Genomic DNA, 25306 nt, shown 5'->3' with positions numbered 1-25306 from the left:
CCCCGGGCGCCATGGATAGGGCTGCCCACCGCTCCGGGCAAGTGTGCCCCCTAGTGTGTGTGTATTCACTAGTGTGTATATGGTGTTTCACTTCACGGATGGGTTAAATGCAGAGGTGGAATTTCCCCGGTTGTGGGATTAAAAAAAGGATCACTTAACTTACAAAGGTTTCCTAAAAAGGTTTTTCTTTCCACAAAATAAGACAGCAATGACTGACCACATTTAAATCAAAATGAAATTGGTTTTCCTTTGCTCACAAGTACAAATGTGGCATGAATTCAAAATTGCAAACAACTTCTGTCTTTCGACAGAATTTCTTGAATTGTTTCATTGAGCTACAAGTGAGAAAGGATGAATATAAAAGATCCATGCCTTTGCTGCAGCAGAGATAACGAACAATGCTTAAATTAAGTAATGTTGTTTTTTCTCTTTGCCCACTATCTGGTCGGATATTCAATACTTGTAGAAGAAAAGGCAAGATTTTTGTAATTGTGCAGTAACAGATACTCCGAAGTGGACAGTAGGTGGTCATTCAGAGCAGAGGAAGTGTATTTAAGATGTTATCTTTCCCTTTTTTAGTCTTTTTTCAGTGTTGATTCTAGCATTACTGGGTTGCTTCATTTAAAACACATTAATAATGCAGGTTGATGGTCAGAGGAAGAGTATTCAGTAATGCAACATGCAGTAAACATGTGTGTGTGTGTGTGTTTGTATGTGTGTGTGTGTGTGTGTGTGTGTGTGTGTGTGTGTGTGTGTGTGTGTATTTGTGTTCCACACCCTCCTCAAGGGGAAATGTTTAAGTAGGGAGTAGCAATGTGTTCATCACGTGACTCAAGTTGAGAAAAAAAAATCTCTGTGGACTGGAGAACAGATGTAGAACAGCCTGCTTTACTCGCACACTCGTCCATTCTCATTGCAGTGGATCTTCAGTGTGTGTGTCCACTGAAAACAACAGTGCATCCACTTTACTGAATTCAAAAGTGGACATCATTTCCAGATAAATAAAATATTTTCACAATTACTGCTGGGACTTACTGGAAGACAACTTTGTGTTGTTAATGTTAGAGATTTTGTTCATGTGGAAATGATGAACAATCAAATCAATTCAGTGCAGCACTTTTTCAGTGCACTTAATATTGTGTTAGCATTGTTTATATCTTACAGATCAGCATGGTTGCATGAACACTAAGCTCTGTTTCTCCCTCACAGCTAGCTCTGGTTGTCCATTAGTTGATTTACAGTTGCAATAGTGACCTTTTATCAGCACTAGCCTTCAACACCTCTCCCTCTTACGCAGATCAACATGAAATCTCTCTCGGGGACTATAATGTTTTGGATAGTTGTATCAGAATGATGAAATGCTGTAAATACACATGCCAACAACAGGCTGAAGCCATATGTTGGGGTTTGACCACTGCCTGCCTGCTTGCTTTGTTTGTCATGGATGAGGATGGAAAGAATTTTTTAACCCTTAGCCTGGCTTTACCAGAAAAACTTTCATTTTCAATCCTTTTCATTTCATTTTTAACTAGTTGCATGTTATGAGTTTCCTGTGACATAATTTCCATGAAACTTGACAGTTACATGATGCAAAGTTGCATGCAAGACATCGAGTTATCACACTAATTAACCAAATTAGCAGCTTGCAATTTTTGATATGCTGTATATGCATTCTCACTAATGAGTCATAATTTACATATTTGCAGCATTTTTATCATCTTCATATATTTTTTCCAGCTGCCAGAAATCAAGAGCTAACACTCTTGTAATGTTGCTCTATTCACTGCTATTCAAATGTAATTATGATGCTACATATTTAGGTTTTGTACAAATAAGTAGTTTTGCAAAATAAGCAAAGTTTGTTAAATGAAGTTCTCTTAGTAACAAGTTGGAGTGCACAATTTGTTTACTGTTATTGCATCATTATCCAGGCAGGATCATTGTCTAACCACTCACTTTTTTATTGTGTAGTGTGAGCATCCTAAACAATCATAGATGAGTATCTGAGGGTATTTTGATGACCCCAGACATTTTTTTGTATTGTGCAGCCTGAGTGCGAGAGTATCATAGAATGGAATAGATAAGGTGGGCTCTCTTCAAACTGAATTTGCGGCAAACTGCAAAACTATTAAAGACAGCTGGTCAGGACGATAAACTTCTTTTAAACTCAGAGAGAGCTGTTACTATAAGGGAGAGGTCATGTGGTCACTGCAGGAGTCTATGCGAAACAAAAACACCAGCATTCGCTTGCCTCTTTCATCACCTCACAAATCTGAAATAACCGTGTGCGTGTTCGTGTTAGGAGGAATAATGGGAGGTGGAGAGTTAATATCAGTCAGTTGATGAGTGCTAAACATTTGGGACAGGGTGGTGTTCCTGTGTTTTGGGCATTTGGTACCATTTCGTGTTATTTTTAAGAATTCATTCCAGTCTCATTCCCTAAGGACTAAAGCCAAGCATAACCATATGACCCCGTGTGTGCCCACCATGTAGTAATCAAAAGCCTTAGAAGTTGAGAGGTGTTGCAAGTTTGAGTCTATCGCACTTTTTGTCTGTTTGATTTGATGTCAAGTTTTTCAAGAAAAAGAGATTTTGAGCACGTCTACTTACAAACACAAGTGTGATATTGATTGGAAGTTCAGAATCTGCACTTGATAGATCTTCTCTGCTTGTTTTGTTGTGCATGAGAACGACTTTTGTTTGGTGATGTAAGATTACCACATCATATACAAACCTCAAAATCCAATATTAAAATTTCCAAACTAATATCAGTGTTTTCTGTCTGTAGGGCTGGGGACTGTACATGATCTATTTCAACCACTTTACCTTTAATTATGTGTATCCATATTTATGTTGCTCACTCTCGTAACTACATAACTTACATATTAGTTTCAGAGTAGTTAGTAAATAATTCATGCAGTAATTCATAAGACTTAAGAATAATGAGTTAATAATTGTTAACCCTAAGAAACAAAAAAAAAAAAACAGGCATATCTCATAATGGCATTCAGCAGATGATCTCAAATGTAGACTGGCTAACTTGAACTGATAAAATCAAAAACTTTGAGAATTGTGTCTGATTTATCTGCAAATTGGCTTGAGACTTGCAGTTGAATTACTTGCAGTTTGTCTCAAAGTACGAGAGACTCTGAACATCTAATTTTGATTTTCTACGATCTAATTTTGTCTGGCTTTAACTAAACATTCCTGTATTGCGAGCCAAGCTGATTAAAAGGTTTTGGCTTAACACTTTGTTTAAATACATTCAGGTCTGAGAGCTTTATGCAGGTCACTGTAAGCAAACATAGTACTAATAAATTTTGTTTTATTACTATTTTGAAAACATCACTGTCACATATAAAAACTCAGGAGCCACGTGTAGATTTATGGTATTTTTGGATAGTGTATAAAATGGCTATATTTGTATTGTAGACGTTGCAACTCCGGGTTCCTGTCACCACCAGTGTAAAGAGTCACTGAATTTCTCTGCAAAGAACAGATTTCAGATCAGACCACTCTGAATGACTTTCTATACATCTCAACCATTTAATTATGCGGAAATTTTGAAATATTGATGGAATTTCCCTTCAACATAATTGCTATCGGCGGCGGCACGGTGGCATGGTGGGTAGCGCTGTCGCCTCACAGTAAGGAGGGCCTGGGTTCGATTCCCCGGCCGGGCGGTCCTCTCTGTGTGGAGTTTGCATGTTCTCCCCGTGTCTGCGTGGGTTTCCTCCGGGTTCTCCGGTTTCCTCCCACAGTCCAAAGACATGCAGTCGGGCCAATTGGACATGCTAAATTGCCCCTAGGTGTGAGTGTGTGAGTGACTGTCTGTGTCTGTGTGTCTGCCCTGCGATGGACTGGCGACCTGTCCAGGGTGTATCCTGCCTTCTGCCCGAAGACTGCTGGGATAGGCTCCAGCTCCCCCCGCGACCCTGACGGAGAAGCGGCTAAGATAATGGATGGATGGATGGATGGATAATTGCTATCGTATGGGCTAGGCTGGGTGTAGCAGTGTGAGGAATGGAGAGATTAGGTGGATGAGAGAAGAAATGAAGTAGAGAGGTGGAGAGAGAGGGAGGGGTCCCTCTGAGGGAATTTGGAGGTAAAAAACATATGAATGCATTGGACTGATTTTACTAATGATTTGCAGCTTGCCTCTGTGTGTCTGTGAACTTTATTATGTTATTCATGGTGGTGTTGTCGTCATGCAGGCGAAAGGGATACGCATGTTTTGATGGTCTATCTGAAGTAATAGAGAGTGGAATGACACACTCCTCCCTGTGTCCTCGTTTCGGTTGCCCCCCAGTGTCTCCTTGTATTCTCTCAGCATGACATTTAATTTCCTGACTGAGTTTGATGCGGTGTATGAGTGTATGTGTGAGAGAGGAGGGGTCAAACTGGATTTACCCCCTCCCTAACACACCCTACCTTCACTGTCATGTTGATTCTTGCGGCCCAACCAGACGAAATCTTATCAGCAGGACCGCAGCTGGCTATTGTTACCAGATGATGTCTTACAGAGCAGCTGTACAGGAGCATTGGCCAGGCTATTTACCATCATTCCTGCTTGAGCAGTTTCACCATTTCCTGGATAGAATCTCTTCAAAGGATAGTACAGATATTCTAAGTCATTCCCAATCTGTGGACTCCCAAGCTAGCCCACCTTCTGCTGTGCATCATGAGGTAGTCAAAGGCTGGAAAATGATGATTACCTGATTTGGATGTCTCAGGAACTGGAGTAGAACAAAGGTTTAAGGGTGCATCAAAAACTTTCTGGAGTAGTTTGTTACTGTTCTAAAGTTTGGTTTCATTGTTCAGAGGTTTTCAACAATTTAAAGCCAGTTTGGTTTTAGATAAATGTATAAAATAATCCAGAATGCCAGCCATGTGGAATTACACTAGATTTCAAATAGCTACATTTATTTCCATACTGAACTGGGCCCAGTTTCCCAAAAGCATTGTAGTATTAAAGTTTTAACTGGTAGAAAGAGTTAATATCGTTTAAGAATCATCTTTGGGCTAAGAATCATTTCATATGGGAAACCCAGTCAAGAGCTGTAGATGATTCTAAAATGATTGAGAAACCTGTATAGTTTAGAAAAAGAAATTAACATCCAAAATGCCTTGTATTAGAAAGAGTGGTGATCAAATCTTCTATCAAAACGTTCAAATCAAAACCTTGTGACTCCTTTTTAAAATTTTATTTTATTTTATTTATGTATTTATGTAATTGTATTCATTTGAAAATGGCAGCTGCCCTTTACAATGAATTTCATGATGTCTGGTATAATAGAAATGGTTCAAAATTACTTGGAATAAAATCTTGTTTTATTAATATGCATTAAAAGTTAAGAACATTTCTTCCTACTTCCTACTTGCTCAAAAAATGCATTTTTTTCCAAAATGAGCCACTAATCCTTGATTTTGTACATCTGCATTTGCCATAAAAATATGTGACTGAGAGAGTTTTGTTAGCACATGTGTTCAGCTTTGTTAGCACATGTCTTCAAACATACTCATATTGATTACATGCTCATAAGAAATAATATGGCATGACAATGTTTTGCTCTGTTCTTCACTGCACTGATCTTTCCTCTCTTTCTTTCTCTGCCTTTCCTTTCTCTTCTGCTCTACTACCTGAAGTGTGGATGTATGGCCTACAGGACAGTCCCACCAAGTCCGAGGCCTCAGGTAGCTATGCCTGCTGTGAATGTGTGTATCTGCACTGATTGTCAGCTTTAACAGCATGCCTTTTTACTTTACCTCCAATTCTTCATCTTTTATTTTCCTTTCCTTGCTTATTGAAAGAGATCTGAGTGTTTTTCTTAAAGTTGTCTTAAAGTGGTAGCCCAATCGATAGACCAGTGTTTGCCAGTCTTGGTCTCTGAGTATGCTGATCCTACACGTGTTAGTGTTTTCTGTGATCCAAACACACCTGAACCAACTCACCGTCTAAATAACAAGCCCTTTCTCAGTTAAAATAGGTGTGTCATAGCAGGAAACATCCCAGGCAGGGGTACTGTAGGACCAGTGGTGGGAACTTATGCTGTAGAGAATTAGTAACATGTTTATTTTACAATTTCTGTCCAGCTGCTGTTGAGAACCCTTAAATCCATATGCCCTTCAGAGAAACAGCATGGTAGCTGAAAATAATACAAATCACTGAGAGAATAGCTCCAAAAGGCTGCATTCACATGAAGTATGTTTTAAGCAGCTAAAGTGCTGCATAGCGTTGCCCAGAAAGTCACATGAATGCTGTATCCTTAACCTCAACATTTATACATGGCAAAAGAGAAGGCTAAACTAGCTAGTTGCACAGATGTACATGTGCAAAATTTGGCACTCCTGGCCAAATTACTTGTTTTGTCGATTTTCTAGATGAAAATAAGTTGCTGCATATTTTAATAGACAATTACTGTTTATTTGCTAAATTCAACATATTGCGGGGGAGGGGGACAACATAAAAAGTGGCCTCTGCAAAAGTTATGGTACATTTTATGTTTAAGTTTTTTCAATGCAGCACATAAATAGAAATTGTGCACTACAGTTGGCAGAAAATGCCATATTCAAATTTGTTCTCTATAGAAGATGTGATATTCTGTATCATTATTTAGAAGATACTATATGGAGGTGTCTGTCCCAAACCCTAACCATTAAAATGTTTTTTTTTAGTTTTCAATGTTCTTTTCAATTTCTTGTGAAGTCTAATTGAAAGATTTAGATTTATCTTAAATCTTAATTCTTAATAAAAAACTTAATAGTAATCAACATTTTCCTGCCACTACCAAAATACTGAGTTTTAGTCCATAGGTGGAGCCTTTTTTAGTCACGCCCATTCATTTTAGGTCACGTAGTGGACCTGAATCCCTGTCCCCTTTTGACCACATGGTGAGCAATTAGATCTCGTTGTTTTGAAGTAAATATATCCCAAAGTCTGAATATCAGTTTAACGTTAAATTGTCACTACCAAAACACACATTTTCTGCAGTAAAGTCCATTTTTTTGTGTGTAAACTTTTTAAAGTTGTGCTTGCTTGCTAGTCATGCCCTAACTAGCACTTTTGAGTTCTGTTCAAAATTATCCAAAACAATCGCTGCTATTTGGTAGAATTTGGATAGTGTTATGATTATTTTGCTTGTGATAATGAAATGTTTAGTCATTTGTTTTAACAAAATAAATATAATTAAGGTATAGGGTCACTCATAGTGAAAGTATTTTAGTCTAAAGTCTATGTCAGTTAAAAGTCTGACTTTTGGCCAATTTGGTAAAATGATCCATATAATAATAAATACTCTCTTTACCAGTCAGATTGTAATAACCTTTGTGTTGTATAGCTCTTGGTCAAAAACAGCTGGCTTTTCCTTTATGTTGGATGAATGACTAGAGAGAAAACATCTTGATATTAATTTATCAGCTGTGGATGAAATATGGCGCTCTTTCGTGGCTGCTTAGAAGTAAGGATGACCTTTTTCAGCTTAAACACTTGTAGCTCAAACTGATGGGCTTTTCTCTGCTACAAAACCGGACTGGCCACTTACAACAGGACTACATGTTAAATAGACAGTGGCAGATAGAGAATAAACACTATGTATAAACCCATTAAAATGCATTAACATGTCTAAAGATGTTATCAAACAGCTGTTCAGAGATCAGCTTATAAGGTGACATTGTAAAACATGGCCTCTTCATTTCTGACCTCCTTCCCGAACCTCACCAAGTTTAAAGAATGACAGCCTGCAAATAAACATTTCGACAAATAATGCGCTCATCCTTCCGAGATAAACACTGGCCAAGGCCGGCGCCATATGGGGAGTATTTTCCCCCTTGTTTCCTCACACACAGTCAGTATAATTGGTACAGAGTTGAGGAAGAAAGCACTCCATATTACTTCGCATAACAAAGAGACAATAAGAGAAATGTTTTCCAAGGAAGTAATGTATTAGTGCTCGTGTGTCCATATAGGAACAGTAGCAGAGAGTCTTCAGTGGAAGTGGTAGAAGCTCTTGCCAGGACACACTCATTCTGTGTATACTTTGTTCTTTGCCACAGCCTTCCTTTGGCTCCTATCTCCAAGAAAGGAAGCGAAATGTTTGGACCAAGGGCACAGAAACGTAACACGCTGTCCAAACAGCGCTGAATGTTCGCCTATTTTTTTCCTCAACCACTCAGACAAGTTTGAGTCTTTTAGTGGAGCCTCATTTGTTAAGTTGAGCAACATTGTGGTTGAATAAATGCAACATTGCTTAGCGTGAAGCCTTTCTAATTAGGTCATGCCATTCCTGACAGTTGATTAAGGCAAGACACCCTGAGCACGCCTCTCTGCCCCCCTACAGTGATAAATATCTTGTGTGGAAGGATTCCCCATTAATCCTTACTAAAGCATTTGTAAAGCTGGAAGACCACATTGTGCCAGCAGGCTTATTTCAAGCTTCTGATGAAAATGCATTAGGAGTCTTTTTGGCAGCTCAAGCAAAGCCTCAACATGGTACTTATTGAAGAAGAGGTTTAAAAATCACTTATGCTAAACCTAATGCTGACCATATACTCAGTAAATCATAACTTAATCCTTAACAGTCTCTTTAACAACTACCAGCATCAGCAAAACAAAGGTTTACAGATGGGATACTTTTAGCTTTTTACATTTTGTAATATTTTTAGCATGCACTCTCATTAGCACCCTGATAATATTAGTTTTGCTGTGAGTTAGCAAGCTTTTTTTTTGCTAGACCATTAGCATGGTCCTCACAGTACGGAAGCATATTGGTGTGGGGTCGAGCAGCTCAGGCAAAGATTCAACATCGTACTTGCTGTGGAAGAGCTTTATAAATGACTTCTGCTAAATCTCATTTCTAACCATATACTCAGTTACTGATCATTCTTAACAAGCAGCATCAACATAACATAATGCTGGATCCCTAAATTAAGGATTACTAATAGAATGTGTTTCTTTATTTTTGAGTACTAATTTTTAGAAATGTGTTCATATTGCTGACAGTTAGCAGGCTTGGCTATTAGCATGGTCTTCACACTATGGAATCATGATGTGGTTTCTAGCAGCAATGTCACAACAATGCCTCACTATAGAAGAGGTTTCTCAATCACTTGCGCTAAATCCAGTGCTAACCATTTACTCAGTAAATTCCAAATGAATCCTTCCCTAAGTTGCTGCATCAGCAAAACATGCTAAGGCTCAGTCCTTAAATGATGCAATGCTTTTTTCCTTCTTTGGATTTTTCTAATGTTTTTAGCAGCGTGTCTCCTTTAGCAACATGCTCCTATTTGCTTTACTTAACAAGCTATTTTCTTGCTAGACGTGGTCTTCACATTATGGAATCTCGGTGTGGTGTCTAGCACATGTCCTGCATGCTTTCCATCCAGCCTGTCCTTCTCTTTAGCCACTTATTTATGGCTGATCTGGGATCAGTTTCCATTGGAACATGCAGAAAGCATGTCCAGGTTAGCGTTTCATATGCTAACCCCTCGCCTAGACAAACAGAGACTGGAAGGGAGAGAACTTTGCCCAGTGCATCACCATATACCTGGAAACACACACAAACTGTAAATGCTATAAAACGACATGAGTGACTGCATTTTAGGTTGGCTTTTTGGATTTTTAAGCTAGTTTAGATTTTAGTTACAAATAAAATGACCAAAGTTTTCTGTTTACATGTGGACGGTCCTGGATTTGTACAGAAGATCTGTCTCCATGCTTTAGATTTTCTCTTGCACTTATACCATTGGTAGCAGCAGGTAATTGAGAGAGGAGCAAAGATACGAAGGATAGAAACAAACAAAGAAAGTATAGAGGGAGAAGAGGAAAAGAGCAGCCTAGCCCGAGTCGAAATGCTTTCTTCTCGTGTTTCACATAAACAGTCTCTCTCTCTTTCTCTTCCTCTCTCTTGCTCTCTCGCTCTCCCTGAGTCTGCTCATATGTTTCTATTTAAGGCCTGGAGAGTAGACTGCTCTGATTGGTGTTTTTCATGCAACCCCCCCTAACGACTGCCTAACCCTTTGAATGGGAGGAGAGAGAGCAAGTGAGGGTGAGAGAGAGCAAGAGAGAGAGGCCAACCTCTCTCTCTGTCTCTCTCTCTCTCTCTCTCTCTCTCTCTCTCCGGTCTGTTTATTTTCCAGCAGAGAAACTCCTCCAGCCCACCACTCCGGAGTTACATCCCCAGCTGTTAGCAACTCTCTCTCTCTTTCTCTCTCCCCGTCTCTCTTTTTCCCCCCCATTTCATTCTTCCCTCGCACAAACTCACAATACTATGGAGCTTCAGAACCAAAGCAAGCCTGCTCGGCAGTCTCCTCCTTGAAGGAGCTCCAACCCGTCTTTTAATTTTCGAAGTTTGTTGAGCCTCCGGCCTAGGCTCGGGGGAAGGCTGTTGGATCTATATGGCCAGAAGCTGTGGAGCATGCAGGGGCTTCAGTTGTGTTAGGTGTGGATGGCAGCGTACAGGGGCTGGAGGGGCAGGGGCAGCGGCGCTAGGGACAGCGGGGCAGCGGGCCGCTGGCTGACTGCATGTTTCTTCCCCTCGCCTGCAGGCCTGGACAGCGGGGAGCCCATGGTGCTGGAGCAGTACGTGGCTGTGGCCAGCTATGAGCGGCAGGAGAACTCCGAGATCAGCCTCAGAGCCGGCGAGACGGTGGACGTGATCGAGAAGAGCGAAAGCGGTGAGTTGGCCGGACATGCAAACATACTTGTATACATACAGGTCAGATGCACTGAAAATACACTAATGCATTGTAATGCAGACTTACTGGACTCAGCTGCGTAAGTGAATAAAATGCATTACATCAACACTTTGATTGCTGAAAGTATGTAAAAGACAGAATTATGCTGATGTCAAATGTTTTATTCATGATGGACACCTTCAAATCAAGTAAATGTTGTATATGCTATATATGTTAACCCTATAACCTGCAGGGCTCTCTTACACTCCAATTTCTCACTCTCATAACTATGTATTAATTTCATGACAGTTACTGGATAAGCTTTAGGGCTTACAACTGAATAATAACCCTGCAGTTTAAAGGGTTAACAAATATGTACACTGGTAGTCAAGCTGGTTGTTTTTAGCCTAAGATTAGGGCACAAACCTATGTGACTATGCTTAAGTTCATGCCTTAAAAGTTCCTAAGTGGTTCTTGGCTTGGATGTACAGTTGTAGGAGAAACCTTTAATGTGGAAGTTCTTTCAATTTTACATCTCACACATCTCTGGGCATCACTCCAGTGGCCTCTTTTTGGCACCTTTATTTTAAGAGTTATGTACAATTGAACCCACTGTAGCTGATTCTTGTTGCAGAATCCATACCTCAAACTGATACTATCATAATATTGTCTTTCATTTCTTTTCTTCTATGACTCTTTGTCCTCAAGAATCCCTCACTCCCTCTCCCCCTCCTGCTCTGGATCCCCCTCTTCTCCCTCAATCTGAATCTGCAGTCTGGCTCTTGGCTCCACCTGGAGGTGTTGTTTTGGCCACTTGGTTGGTCAGTCGGTTGGTCAGTTGGCCTGCCTCCATGTCCTCCCCCCCAGAGCTCCAGGCAGAAGGCCAGACTGTTGTCTTTCCCATTAGGAATGTATCCTAGACAGGCATGATAACTACCAGCCCTCCCTCTTTCTCTGGAGTTCAGAGATGGGCTGGAAGGAAGGTTGCACTTCTCCAGCAAGGCAAAACTTTGAGATTGACAACAGAGCAAAAAAGACTCATTCTGCCTAATCAGCTTTCTTCAGATATGCTGCAGAGAAAGGCAGTGCTTGGCATCAGCATGCATTTTCATCCAAAGTTCTGAAACTTTCCCCCATTGTCAAGCTTGCCAAACACTTTAGCCTTTAGCCAAACACTCAGCACTGATATTTTATCAGTGCTTTGGACAATCTTAGTTAGCCATGCTAATGTTTTCCAAGAGCTAGCCTCTTACTGTAGGGTGTGTTTTTGCCATCAGACCCATTTTAATGTATTTTTCTGTGATTCTCATTCACATCGAATACAGAAAGCATATTGTTTTATGTGGGGGAACCAAGGAATGGAAAAAAAAAAACTATCTTCTTCAACCACATTTTATCCAGATGTGGTCCATCTTTTAGGTCTGATTTAATCTTGGAATTTATAAATTTCATCTTCAAGAGCTTTATTTACAAGACTGAATTTCTGAAGCTAAAGTTTCACAAAGCTCTTGTTTGTTAGATGCTTTTGAAGTTGGAGTTCTGCTAAAGCGCTTTCTAGCTTTTAGCTTTAGTGATCTGTGTTCAACAGGCCCATTTTGCAGCTGCACCAGTTGCCAGGGACTTTTCAGCAAATGTTCCACAAACACCATGAAGTGTTTGAACTAAAGAATATTCAAACACAAATTTCATTTGTGCACACTATATGTGCCAAAAAGGAGAATAGAGAAGAAAAACAGAACAGCATTTGGTTGTAAAAATCTCTGATGTGCCCATTTCAAATAAGCCTTTAAAAGAAATCTGTTATTGGGTAGTTTCTGACATGGCTAGGCTTTGAAGCTAACGTCCACCAAAAATTATATAGCAAACGCACAAAGAAAACACATGAATGAAAAAAGACATATATAACTGTAATTTAGGGCCATTTTTTTGCGTTCAGGGGAACCATAGTATCCTCTCTACTGGATGTGAACTGTAGTCAAAACTGGAGCAGTGATGACATCATTAGCCAGCTGTGCCAAGCCAAACAATTATGTGTGCTTGTTTAAAATCCCAGACCTCCATCCTTCTTTCGGCACGATTGCCGATTCCCTCTGGCACGTTGATCTCAGTAACTTGGTGTTGTAATTGAACCTTTCGATAGCTGATTTACTCACTGTAAATGATCTATACTCTAAGCCAAGTGCATGTTTTTGTAGTTAGCATATCCACAGTTTCGATCGACTTTGTTCCGCAACAAAGAGAAGATGCTGTTTTGTTTTTTTTTAAAGATTTTTTTAGATTTACACCATATGACATGTAAACTGAAAATGGGGTCATCGTAAGATATTATGAAGATAAATCTTTAGGAGCTTCTCATTCCTGGTGTCCTGGCTTTTTTCTCTGGTTCTCAGGATGTTCTCGTCCCTCAGTTGTTGCCCCTTGGCCTCATCTGCTCCAGTTAGACTCCAGCTGTTTTAATGGAAAGCTCAAGCGAACAGAACAGGGTCTCGGCAAGCTGTTGATGTGTTGGAGGACAAACGAGCCTGGCAAAGCTTATTCATGTCCATCTGGAGTTATAAGCTACAACATTATCTAGTAAAAAACCAAAGCAGGCTTTATTGAGAGAGAGAAAGATCTACAAGCCAGAGATTTTAAGTGCCAGGCAGGAACGCTCAGGTCTCATCCTCCTGTGACTTTCTGAATTCCTCGAAGCATATTTAGCTTTTCCTCGAAAGGGGAATCTAGCCTCCAACAGTGCAAACTCTTCAAACCCTGGACCGTATTGTCTTAAATCCATAACACATGCTGTTTCATCTTTGGAAATCATTAACGAGTGGTGTTTTTTCTGCATCCACAGGTAGATATAGTTGCTGTTACAAACCTTAATTCACACGTCTGCAGTCATATCAGGCTGATCTGAAATTGCTATTTTGCTGTTGTTGGAAGTGGTTGGCAGAGGGCAGGCGATTCTGGCACTCCTCTGTGTCGTTAAAGGGGAAAGGATGGAAAGTCCCCCTCTTCCTCAGTTTCATAATAGCATCCAATGAGTCCTGCAGCAGCTGTAGGTTACTGTGCCATGCACCCCAAACCAACAACAGGATAAAGAATCTCACTTATGTTTTCACTGATGTCTTCCAGAACTTCAGTAAATGTCCAAGTAAGTGTTTGTAGTGGGTTGCAGTTTACATGCAAGACTGGAAATTATTGGCAAAATTCAGGTGTTTCAAAGTGCAATTTTATTGCTCTTTAGAGTTTTAATTTGAACTTGATTATAGAACTATTGCAGCATTGGAACTACTTAAGTAATTTATGACTCAAACAAAGCAAAAATAGCTCGAGAGAAATGAGAGCCAGGCACAGCCCAAATTGTGCCTTGATGCAACCACAAAATGCACTAGCAATGCATCAGAATTTAACATTTAAATTACTAAGGTAGCAGCTTATCATGCAACTGTGAGACCAAAAAGCACAGAGTTTAAAAGGAGCTGTGAAATAAAGGTCCATCAACAAGATCCAGATAAAAGAGAATATGAAAGATCAGTGATGGAGACTGGAGGTTATTTCAAACCAGAAAATCATACATGGGTATTATTCTGGTCCCTACAGCTAAGAAAAAAAGTATTTGTGAAATGATGATATGGAATGCTTGCACATATTGTAGTCACATCACAGGATACTTCTCAGATGTGTATGTTTGGTCCTAAGGATTCAAATTAGGGATTCTAACTAATTTTGTTATTCGAGTATCTGTAAGAGTTCACATTCTAACTGTTTATGGACCTAACTTTCAGCTAGGCTATTCAGCTTCCTTAACAACCTGTCTTTGGCAATGTGGCCATGGCAGTTTTAGAGTAGCAGTAATGGTATATATACTCACAAATACGAGCAAAAGTCCACACTTTAAACACATTTATCTTATATTTTATCTTACAACATAAAATCAGTGTAATTTACTGAAGTTTTGGTTTGTATATTTTTACAGTCCTGTAACGAAATGCAACATATACCTGAATAGTGATTTCAGAATTCAGACACTAGCACCTGGGATAGTTAACCATGTACTCGAGTATATGTGCACATCCTTAGAGGAAGCAGTTGTGGCATCTAACTGGACACATCTTTTGAGACCATACCGTGAACGTATGCATGCTTTAAACTGCATGTTTAGGAAGCAGTCCTGTATGTGTAAAATGCAAGCAGAATGCGTTCAGTTTGCGCCTGAACTGGTGCAAAAGGGCTTTGTACATGGTACGTTGGGCTCTGTGAGTTTTTAGGAGTAGATTTTACTGCATGTTTCACATATTATATTCCACCAAGCTAGCATAAAATAATATACACAGATTTCTGAGAATTATGCAAGAAGTGCAATGAAGGGAGTCACTTGGGTTCTCTAGAGGGAAACTACACATTTCACATACTCTATTTTTGGCAATGTTAACTGCCTTTGAAGCAACTGGACCACTACCTTGTTTGAACAATATAGTACTATGAATGCAAACCTCTGCAACTAATATCCTGAGGTCCACGCCCTTCCACTCCCTTCCTTTTTCCACTTCTCTCCTGGGTCCATTCATCCCAGACGGTTACCCCTACTAACCCACACGTCCTCCTGAGTGAGCAGCTCCTAATCCTGAATAGGCTGCATTTGACTTGGACTCAGTCCAACTGGAGATCCGGTTGACTGCAGACTGAAAGAACCAGACTAAATTTTGGCCAAAGGACCTGAAGCCAAGGTTCCCATGCCAAACTGGATATTTCAGTGAGCAAGTGCGGTGAAAGGGAAAGTTGCACCTTGGAGCACCACTGACGTTTTGATTGATCGACTAACTGGAACAGTTGATTGGCATACAAAAGTGTCGGTATGTGTTGGCTTTTATACTTACGATGGAAGTTCATTCTGGCCAGATAAACCGCGATTTTCCACAACTGCTAACTTCATTGGTGGGACCAGTGTATAATTTAACTTTCAGTCAAATGTCTCCTTGCATGCACTTTCAGTAGATTTACATTCAGTAGACACAGCATGATTTTATTCTCTAGATTTTTGCAACAGAGTCAGTTCTGGCCTTCTCCAGTGCTGGACTACTGGGCTTTGGTTAAGGGGAACCCTGTGGTGCATAATGTTTAGTCAACATGGCCCCACTCCTTGCCTCTTTCTCTTTGATATCACCTTACATTTGAAACACAACCACAGCTGTAACCGAACCCTCAGCCTTGGCTCTATGAAGCTCTCTGAAGAAGCTGCAGATCTAGGATCAGCTTCTCGTCGTTTCCTCTTTCCAAATTTCTGACCATAACTAATGTGTGAATAACCCTGAAACTGGCCTCAGATCAGCATGAAAGAGTAACTAGCACCAACAGCCTTTGAAGCTCTGACCAGAGAGGCCCAGTGTGCCTCCTCCGGTTTCTTCAAATTATACAGACCCCATAAACACAGCGGCTTAGCATAAAATTTGACATTCTGACATCCGAGGTGAAAAAAGGTGCACAAAGATCGAATAACCCTCCAGAAACTCTACCGGATTTATGAAAATACTTTGAAGTGTCTCACCAGTGATCTAAGCTATAGATATATTACATCTTGGAGTATTTGTAGAATAAGTGATATTTTCATGTGTCAAAGATGACAGTTATATTGAGTAATTGTTTTGCAGCCCAGAAGGCTCAGTTGTTGACTCCCTTTGGCTTTTAGTTGTGTTGGATCTCTCCAGAAAGCTGTGGAGTATTATGACATGAATTATCAGGCATACATTGATACAGGACAAGTTCTGGACAGCATGCGTTCTAAAGACTCAAGAACATGTCTCATCATTCAGTGAGATCTTGGTTTGGCTCTTAAATGCATCCTAACAAGAAGTATTTCCCCAGAATCTTGTTGATGGATCGTCTGTTGTATCTGCTAAGCACACTGTAGCACAACCTGCCATAATCAAGCAGTCCACATTGTTGCAAAAGCTCATTTTAGGGGCTGTGCTCACACAGCATTTCAAGGTAGAAGTGCTTTTTTGGAATCAGATAACTATCTGCGTGTGGCAGGCATATTCATGGTATGATGAAAAGCTAAAACAGCACTTTTCAATATTCTCTTTGTATACCAACCAAGGTCTGAATTATATCCAAAATTCTAAGTATAGTCTTATTGTTAAAGCACAGTTTTAAGCATCAAGTGATTGGGACGTCTTATACTGTGGATTACTAATGCACAGCCTTCAATGTTTTGTTGTTAGTTACTACACTTTATGAACTCTTTGTGAACTTAAATGTCAAAGTAGTTGTATGCAGATACACATATGCGTTATGCTGAATGTGAATGAAATCACACATATACAATAAGAAACTTTTCATTCTTAAAAAATAAATTTGGCATCTCAGTAAGTGCAAGTATATACCATACTGTGAAAAGTGTCAGAGACCAATGTTCATGTATCATGAATTTCCATTCAAAATCATCATGATGATTAAGTATGAGTTATTAATTTTTCACCATTAGAAAAAAAACGCTGAAAACGTGTTTCATGATAGCTACACATCCTGTCAGACTCACAGTGTTGAATTGTCTTCTCACAGTGGAAGGATGGACAGAAACACCTGTGGATGTTTTCAGATGTGAAATAAGAGTGGAGCTTGATTTTCTCCTTTTCTCAAAGATGAAAGCAAGATGAAGTACTGTTTGTGGTGATGGTGACGGTTTTGGAGGCATATTTTTTTTTCTTTTTCTTTTCATTTTCTCACTTTATTAGAAGCCTCTATGTTTGTGTACAACTCGAAACTCATCTGTTGATGCACAATTTGTGTTAGCCCTTTATCAATGGTCAGTTAGCCAATCTCATTGGTTAGACCAATCTCAACCATAGGTCACTGAGCAACTGTATATTATATATACACACAAAATACTGCAAGCTAACATAGTTGGAGTAGTAAATTATCATAAATAACACGAGGGAAATGGTAAGTTGAATAATAATTTTTGCATTGATTTCTTCCTCTTCAGTCACCTGACATCTTTCCCCTACTAACTGTTGCACGACAGAGTGAGGGCTAACACATGCTTCCTCTGCGACACATGTAGCCAGTCACCACATCTTTGCAGCAGCCGCTCACATGACATTATCTGAATGCACTGTTACTGTAAAATGGCTTCAAAAGGCCTTTTGCTAATATAAAAACACAACATGATAAACAAATGTTCAGTAGTTTAATCTGCTATTAAAATCATTAAACAATGTATCTGCCAGTTAGTAAACAGCAGGCTATGCCTGCCAAGTGATATATTTTTTTTAATACTAATTCAGTCCAGAAGTCAACTCATGTTGATTCTGTGTATATTGAATATTGTACAATGGCTTCAACCGTGGCTCAGATTTCAGATCTGGAACTGTTAAGAATTGTTTTGTAATAAGCCATCTTTCATATCCAGTGAGAACGGGGACAACTGTGTCCAGCTGTGGTTGTCGCAGTGGAACTCTCAGTGGGTCACACTGATGGGATCCAGTCATTTTAGCCAGTTGCACCACTCCAAAACCCATCTGGTCTTATTTTAAAGCTTCCTGCACAATGGTCTTTCAAAATCTTTCCCTTCTTTCTTTCTTTCGTTCGTTCTTTCTTTCTTTCTTTCTTTCTTTCTTTCTTTCTTTCTTTCTTTCTTTCTTTCTTTCTTTCTTTCTTTCACATGTCCCTCCTCTCCTCCTGTTTGTTTGTGGACTGTGCTTAACATGTCTGTTCTGTGTCAGAGGATGTCAATTTTGGAAGAGAGTCTTAATCCTGTGTACTCCACATCTCCTCTGCAGATATGTTGTTTTTTTCACAGCCAGAGAACAACAACTCAAGAGAATTAAACAGATGTTTGAGATAAAAATCTGCTGAGTGTGTTCAGATGAACTGCAAAAAAACTCCTGTGTAGTGTTTCTTATATGCTTTTGATGGTGTCTCGTGCACTAAAATAAGAAAGTGAAAGAAAAAGTTTTTTTTATTCTTGTTTTTTTTCTCTGTCTTTTGGATGTGTGTGGAAGACTGGTGCTTTGAAGTTCAGGCCAAACATCTGACTACTCTCTCCACCATGCTGTCCTTTCTCCTCTCTCTCTCTCTCTCTCTCTCTCTCTCTCTCTCTCGCTCTCTCCCCTTCTGTACCAGTCTCTTGATGGGCATAGTTGATACAATTAGCATTGTGTTTTTGGCAGCCTTATTTGCTCTCTTTGAGGGGGTGAAATCTGACTGGTTATTTCACCCTTAGAAGCTGCAGTTATGGCTGGTGATAACAAAAGCATTTTATTTGATATTAATTCTTCTCTTAATTAATTATTCTCTCTTGTAACTTATTAAAAAAAGTTGAGAAATTCTGTTGAAAGTGTCGATTCTAAACTTTCAATCAATACCACATGTGTCGTAAGGAGAAGAGGAAATATTTTATTATGATTTGTATTCAATGATAGGAAAGAAAAAAAAATCTTGTTTTACAATTTTGCCATGTTTTTGTGATTTATTGGCATCAAAATGAACTGAAAATGTCAGTACTGCAGACTCAGCTTCAATAAAGTAAGTGTAGCTTATGGTGTGGCATCATTTTTAATAGCATTGCAAAACAGATAACTTACGAGTAATAACTCTTCTAAGGATAATCTGTTATCTACCCATTCCTTGCTGACCCTCAGACTTAAGCTGCCCATCTGCTCTGATCTAGGGACAGATTTTCCCCTTAACTGACACAGAAAGATGGCTATTTCTGCCATTTTATCTGCTCTTCTTAGTAGTTAGTAAGAAATATCTTAGTGCTGTTGTTGCATTTATTTCATACATAAAGAACATAATCTAAAAAAAGTTGAAAATTCATGAATTTTTCATTAGTTTTGGGCCACAAACTAATTTTTTAAACAAAAAAACACATTAAAAAGAATGCAAGTCAAATGTTGTTTGCAAACTAAATGGTAGCTTTTCGCTTTCATTCAGTATTAGCAACATTAGCTTTGCTGACTGAACTGTACACAATCAAGTCAACACAAATCAAGTCTAACATCTGCTACAAAAGTCAATGAGTCACATTCTTTTGGCCTCTTCAGGTGCTTTTCTTGACCACCTGCCAGAGGCTGTTTTTATTTGCTGCTGCTTGAGAAAAGTTCACGCTGTTCATGCAAACTTACAACTGAACAAGACTTTTTTTTCAAACATCAAAAAGTGCTTAGACTGTAAAAAGCAAGCATGTTTGTAAAACTATGAAAGTTCTCTCCACCTGTGGAGTAGATTCAAACAGGAAATGAGCTCTTGTAGGTAGGTATTTTTTCTCTTGCTCTGACTTTGTGTCTGTGTTTTCAGATGGCTTTCAGTGTGCTTCCAATTAGCCAGCGATCACTGTGTAGCATGCGGACGTGTAGTTTTTGAACAGCTGTTGTCTAAGTCTGGAGTGACATTCGTTTTTCCACTGTTCCACAAGTCATGAAGAAAAACACTGTTTGCACTCAACCTTTGGTCTCAAATCCACTTTGCCACCTGCAGAACGACCTGACAGCATGTCAGCATTATGGTGTTCCATTTGCTTTTGTGGACAGGCTGATACAGAGTGGTTTTCTTTTTAGTCGAAGTTCAGCATGGGTACTACTTGCTACTTGATGCAGTTTGACTTAAGCAGATCCTCAGAAAGACCTTTCAGAAAGAGTTTTTGTTTCTGTCGGCAGCATTAACATTGGCTAAATGATGGGCTTGTGTGAGCCCATGTGTTAAAGGGGAGCTTCAGTGATTTTTCAAAATGTATGCATAGTTTAATGATTGAGTGTCACAAGTGGCCCCTCCCAGTCCTGTCCATGTGCTCGTGTTGTGTTTACTTCACTGTCGTGCCCCCCTTGTTTCGTGACTCTGCCCCTAATTGTTTCCACCTGTTTTCCACCTGTCCCTTGTTATCCCTGTTTGTATTTAAGCCCTGTGTTTTGCTGAGTTTCTTGTTGGTCTTTGTATTGCATTGTATGTACTGTTCGAAGTGGGTTGTTTGGATCCTGTGTTTCTTATGTTATGTCTGTTCCCCGTTCTCTACGTGTTGGCTCTATGACCCTGGACTGTCTCGACCATGATTTTGGAATTGCCCTGAATAAGTCTTGCTTTTCTCAGCACGTGCGTCTGCTTCCTCATCGCTTCGCGTTACATTGAGTAGTAAACAAAGTCACTTCATTGCAGAGAAATGTACCAACTCAGATTTCTTTACAGTGCTGGTGATAGAAACCAGGGGTCACAATGTTCACAATGCAAATAGAACCATTTTATTTACTATGCGAAGACGACACGCATCTCCTGAATTTTTAAATGTAATATTGATGATGGTAAAGTAGTGGTAGATCTGAAAAATGTTTTCTTTGGGTACTATCTAGCATTACAACACCTTCCATATATCTCCATGGGTGTGTTTTTAAAACATGTTTTAGGCTAAAATCTTATCACAAAACTATTTTGAAGGTTCCAGAGTGGTGCTGTGCTCTAAGTGTTGGCCCTATTAGCAGGAGAATGCGAGTTCGAGCCCTGGTGATGCTACAGCCATCCTTGGCCAGGAGCCCAAGAGAGCACAACTGGCCCCACTCTCTTTGGGTGGGTAGGATGGCCCTCTTTCCCCCCCCCCTCAACACTCAGCATGTTGCTAGCCATTGCAGGCATCTGTTAGCTAACATAACAGAATCAGCAGTTAGTGTTCTCCTCCAAGCATTTTCAGCTGTCCAATACCATTATATTAGCAGCAGTTCCAAAAAATGTGGTGGCTTGCCTTCGCACTCCTAGCGCTGGTGGCATCATGTGATTGGGAGATAGAACCGAATATTATTAAACTGGGGAGAAGATCGGTAAACAATCCTTAAAAAAAATTATCCTGAAACAAGACACATCAGTAGCATTCCCCTTTAACACATAGGCCCACAGAAGCCCATCATTTAGTGCAGACAAGACACAAAAACTCTCCCTTTCAAATGCAATCAACAAGTCACAAGCCTATCAGCCTATGCATTCATCATCCTTTGTGTAATGACATTTTGTGAAGGAGCTTTTAGAGGCTTTAAACCACTCTGAATGACTGAGTGACCATTTGAATTATTCAGTGATGTTTATCTGACGAAATGTTTGCGTTTATCCAGTTAGTCTATAGAATTTATTTTTTTAAACATACTCAAAAACCTCTGAACTATTTTCATGGTGTGAGTATTAGATAAATAGCCATATGGTTGACATGTGCAGCTCGCCTTTAAAATATCTTTCAAAAGCTCACCATAATGCCAGGATTTATTAGCTGGTTTCCACCACAAGTTAAGCTCCATCATCACAAAATCATTCTTGGATCTTCTCAGAATTTCCAAGAAAAACAGCTTTGACAGCTAGACCTGTCTGTTCTTGAATAGAGATGATTCTCTTATCTGTTTTTTGTCTCAAGTGGATCTTGATATCTCTTACTCTGACTGACTGTTCATCAACCTCAGCATCAAAGGAGTGCTAGGAATGCCTTAGCTTTGACAGAAATACATTACAATGTCTAGACCCACTTAACAAGCTGATGGCAAATTAGTTGGCATGGTGCTGTTCGCTCTAACGAGCTTTCAAGGGTTTTCTCCATCAACTGTTATATTTGCAGCAACACATGTAGTTTACTTTTAGAAGCAGCCTCAATATCTGTCAGGAAGAGAGTTTTTTTCCAAGTCTACTCTTTCCCGTCATCTCAGGTCAAGCTTAGATCCTTTGCGTTTATTGATTCAATGTGTTCTCAAACAGAGGTGCTGGAATTGGTTAACAGAATTCAGCTCAGTACCTCAGCTGCTAGTGCTAACTTGAGTTTTTCACATTAGCACGTAGCAAATATGCTTTGCTGGAGCTGGCAGGGAGCTGGAGAAGCTTCATAAGACCTCTAGCTCCAGTTTATTTAGCTACTATCAAGGATGGACCGATATAAACATTTGCATTGTCCATTCGAGCTAACAAGGCAATGAAACTTGTGGCTAAATTAAGAGTTTGTGACCAGAAGTATAGAAAACATGTTTATCCTATATATACAGAAGCATGTTGCTGACAGGTGTCCCCCACATCCACATTGTATCTGTCAAACCAAAAACAGATGTGAAGGAATCATTTTTTCACAGTGTAGTTAAGATAGCTGCAGTAACTCTGCAGTAGATATTGTGTGAGTTAATGCTTATTCACCCTGAGCCTGAATGTTTTAAAAACTAGCACGTTAATGCCACTTTTCACACTGGGTTTGAAACAGATGGACTGCGATGCTACATAAAATTTTTAATAGGAGCCAGCTCGATTACTGCAGTGTACATATGCATTAAAATCAGGCTGACCATCAGGTGTTCCATAGCTGAAAGAATGGTGAGTACCCCAGTAGAATACAGCGACTGTTTATAGCCAATTTTTGTTTATCTGCTTGTATTTTAGTTTGTTCATGCTTGGTCTGTGGGACCCAGTGAGTGCTTAAAAGGTAAATGATAAATTAATCGCAACTATTACTCAAGGAATCTACTTTTCCTTCCACCATCTTCCTCTGCTTCTCACACAAACAGAGGTTCAGACAGCTACATGAGATCCAGTGAATGCTTTGTAATGGCAGGTCATTTGTTATTTTCCTAAACAGTTTATGTGGCAGTTTAGTAGCACTAGCGCAAAAGCTTTTAAAATATCATTTTTTATGAAAATCAGTCCTATCACCCATTCCTAACAGAAACAGACAACATGCTCGACAGAACTTACCCTCCAACCACATAAATTCTTTCTTCTACTTTAATTTTATTCTTTGTTTATTTTTTAAGTTATCATCATTATATAATTCATTTTTACTGTCAGCTCTTCCACTGGCAGCAAAGCCACATTTTAATAACCCAACCATTATAACAGGCTATAAAGAAATCCTGTGAGTGGCAGCAGTAATGCTACAGTTGGTGAAATCTGTGCAATTTGATGCAGTTAGTTCTGTGTCCACCCAAAAAGGTTCAGGATCTTGTGCAGGAAGCTGACATGTAGTTGTTTTGTTATCAAATGTGGATATTGGTGAATGGGTGGAAATTGAAAAGCTCTGGTGATTTGTTAAAAGGGAACAAAGAAAAAAAAACTCAAAGGCAAGTGGCCCTTCATTCCGCAGGCTCTACATTTGTGGTGTCTAAAATGTTGGCACCTAGCAGTGTTGGCACCTGGTTACTACCACGTTTTTATCTCGAAATTTATGCAGAAGATTCACTGAAGATATTTAGCTGCTAGCTTGGGTAGGTGAATAGTGCCTTTGTGACAGCAACACAGCTAACAGTACCCGCCGTTCAGCATTTTGATCTGAATTGGCCCTCTGTGTTAGCCGTAGAAGGCACCCAGTGGGACCAGGCAGGTAGACAGTCTCCCATTCAAGCAGGGTCTGTCTTACATACACCCAGTGCTCTCAAACAGGGTGGTATGGGTGTCAATTGGGCACTTGTACTCCTGCAGAGTTGTGGCTGGAATTAAGTTGATTTCTATCTAAATACTGTACTTCTGTGTTGAACTGTTGGCTGGTCGTAGCCTTGGGGTTCAGTTGAGTAGAAATGTGGCTCTTTTTCATTCTCAATCTTAATCGACATTCAACTTGGTGGTTCCTCAGAGGATAGGACCCTTATTATTACGTCCATGGCAAACACGCATTAGGTATTATAAATCTGCAGGTAGTTAATCTGTACATGGATTTATGGTTGCATGTTTGCAGGCAGACTCCATGCTGACTTTGGTATTGATGTTTCATAACTCTTGTTCACTGAAGAGTATATAATATAGAGTATATAGAGTATATTATATATATTATATATATAGAGAGAATATAACTTAAAATTCTAACTTGAACTCTAGAGGGATCTGAACATGCTCTCTATAACACAGTGTTGGTCTAGATTGGAATAAGTCATAATTACAAACCAAACTTTGTAGAGCTGTAAAAAGAAACTCTCTTTTTTCCCAATAGTACTGCCACATGACGCTATAGTTTCCATGTTAGTGGACTTTCCAGTAGTTTCCAACTGTCAGCGTGCATATGTGGTTGTACTGATGAAGTTCATTTGAATTACGTTTACATTTCAATTTTTTTGACACCTCATAGAAGGGAAGGGTTCAGGCTGATTTCACTATTGGAATCTACTGCAGTTGTGTGGGCTACGTTAGTACACTTGATGACCTGCCGCAGAGTGTACATAAACCTGTCCTCAAGATGACAGTTTAGGCACCAGTTGATGACATCAGTTTGCCATTACCCCGTTACTGACGTATTCAAAATGGTCTCCTAATCACTATTGCCTACACTGCAGGTTTAAGAGCACTTTAAAAAACACCATATGGAACAGAATTTGTGATTGCGTAAAATGTTATGTGGGTTGCTCAGCATTCTGCAAAAGGCCTTGTGGTAGCTTCTGTGCCAAATAGAGCAAAAGAAGATCCCCTTTTGATTCCTTGAAGAAACTTCCAATGGATAAACCATTTTTGCCCATTTTGTAGGTCCCTCATTACATTTTTTTTGTACTACAGTAATGTTGATGGAAATATATTTCAGTGGAAATGTGTGTGATTTACAAAACCTAAAGCAAATTGTTTTACATATTTGTGAGTGAGCAAGCAATTCAGCATTTATAGAAGTGTTTTATTGTATTTAAGAGCTATTTTTGAATGGAAATTGTACTTGATTTTAAAAACC

At 39.5% G+C, this 25306-nt stretch overlaps 1 protein-coding gene across 7 annotated transcripts in view; it reads left to right on the top strand.

The window, feature by feature from the left end:
- sh3pxd2aa (SH3 and PX domains 2Aa) overlaps positions 1 to 25306 on the top strand; it is a 158535-nt gene that overhangs the window by 103358 nt on the left and 29871 nt on the right. For 4 of the 7 annotated variants that reach the window (XM_017698996.2, XM_017698992.2, XM_037543540.1 and 1 more), the window contains exons 7-8: positions 5647 to 5694; positions 10543 to 10671. In XM_017698996.2, the coding sequence (XP_017554485.1) occupies positions 5647 to 5694; positions 10543 to 10671 (177 nt within the window). Of the gene's footprint in view, positions 1 to 5646; positions 5695 to 10171; positions 10437 to 10542; positions 10672 to 25306 lie in introns of those variants that run through there. The other 3 variants (XM_017698994.2, XM_017698995.2, XM_017698997.1) reach the window with 2 other exon arrangements.

Source organism: Pygocentrus nattereri, chromosome 12, assembly GCF_015220715.1.
Source record: "Pygocentrus nattereri isolate fPygNat1 chromosome 12, fPygNat1.pri, whole genome shotgun sequence".
NCBI classification, from domain to species: domain Eukaryota; kingdom Metazoa; phylum Chordata; class Actinopteri; order Characiformes; family Serrasalmidae; genus Pygocentrus; species Pygocentrus nattereri.
The sequence above is the reverse complement of the archived record's forward strand: the minus strand, read 5'-3'. Positions and strand labels throughout refer to the sequence as shown.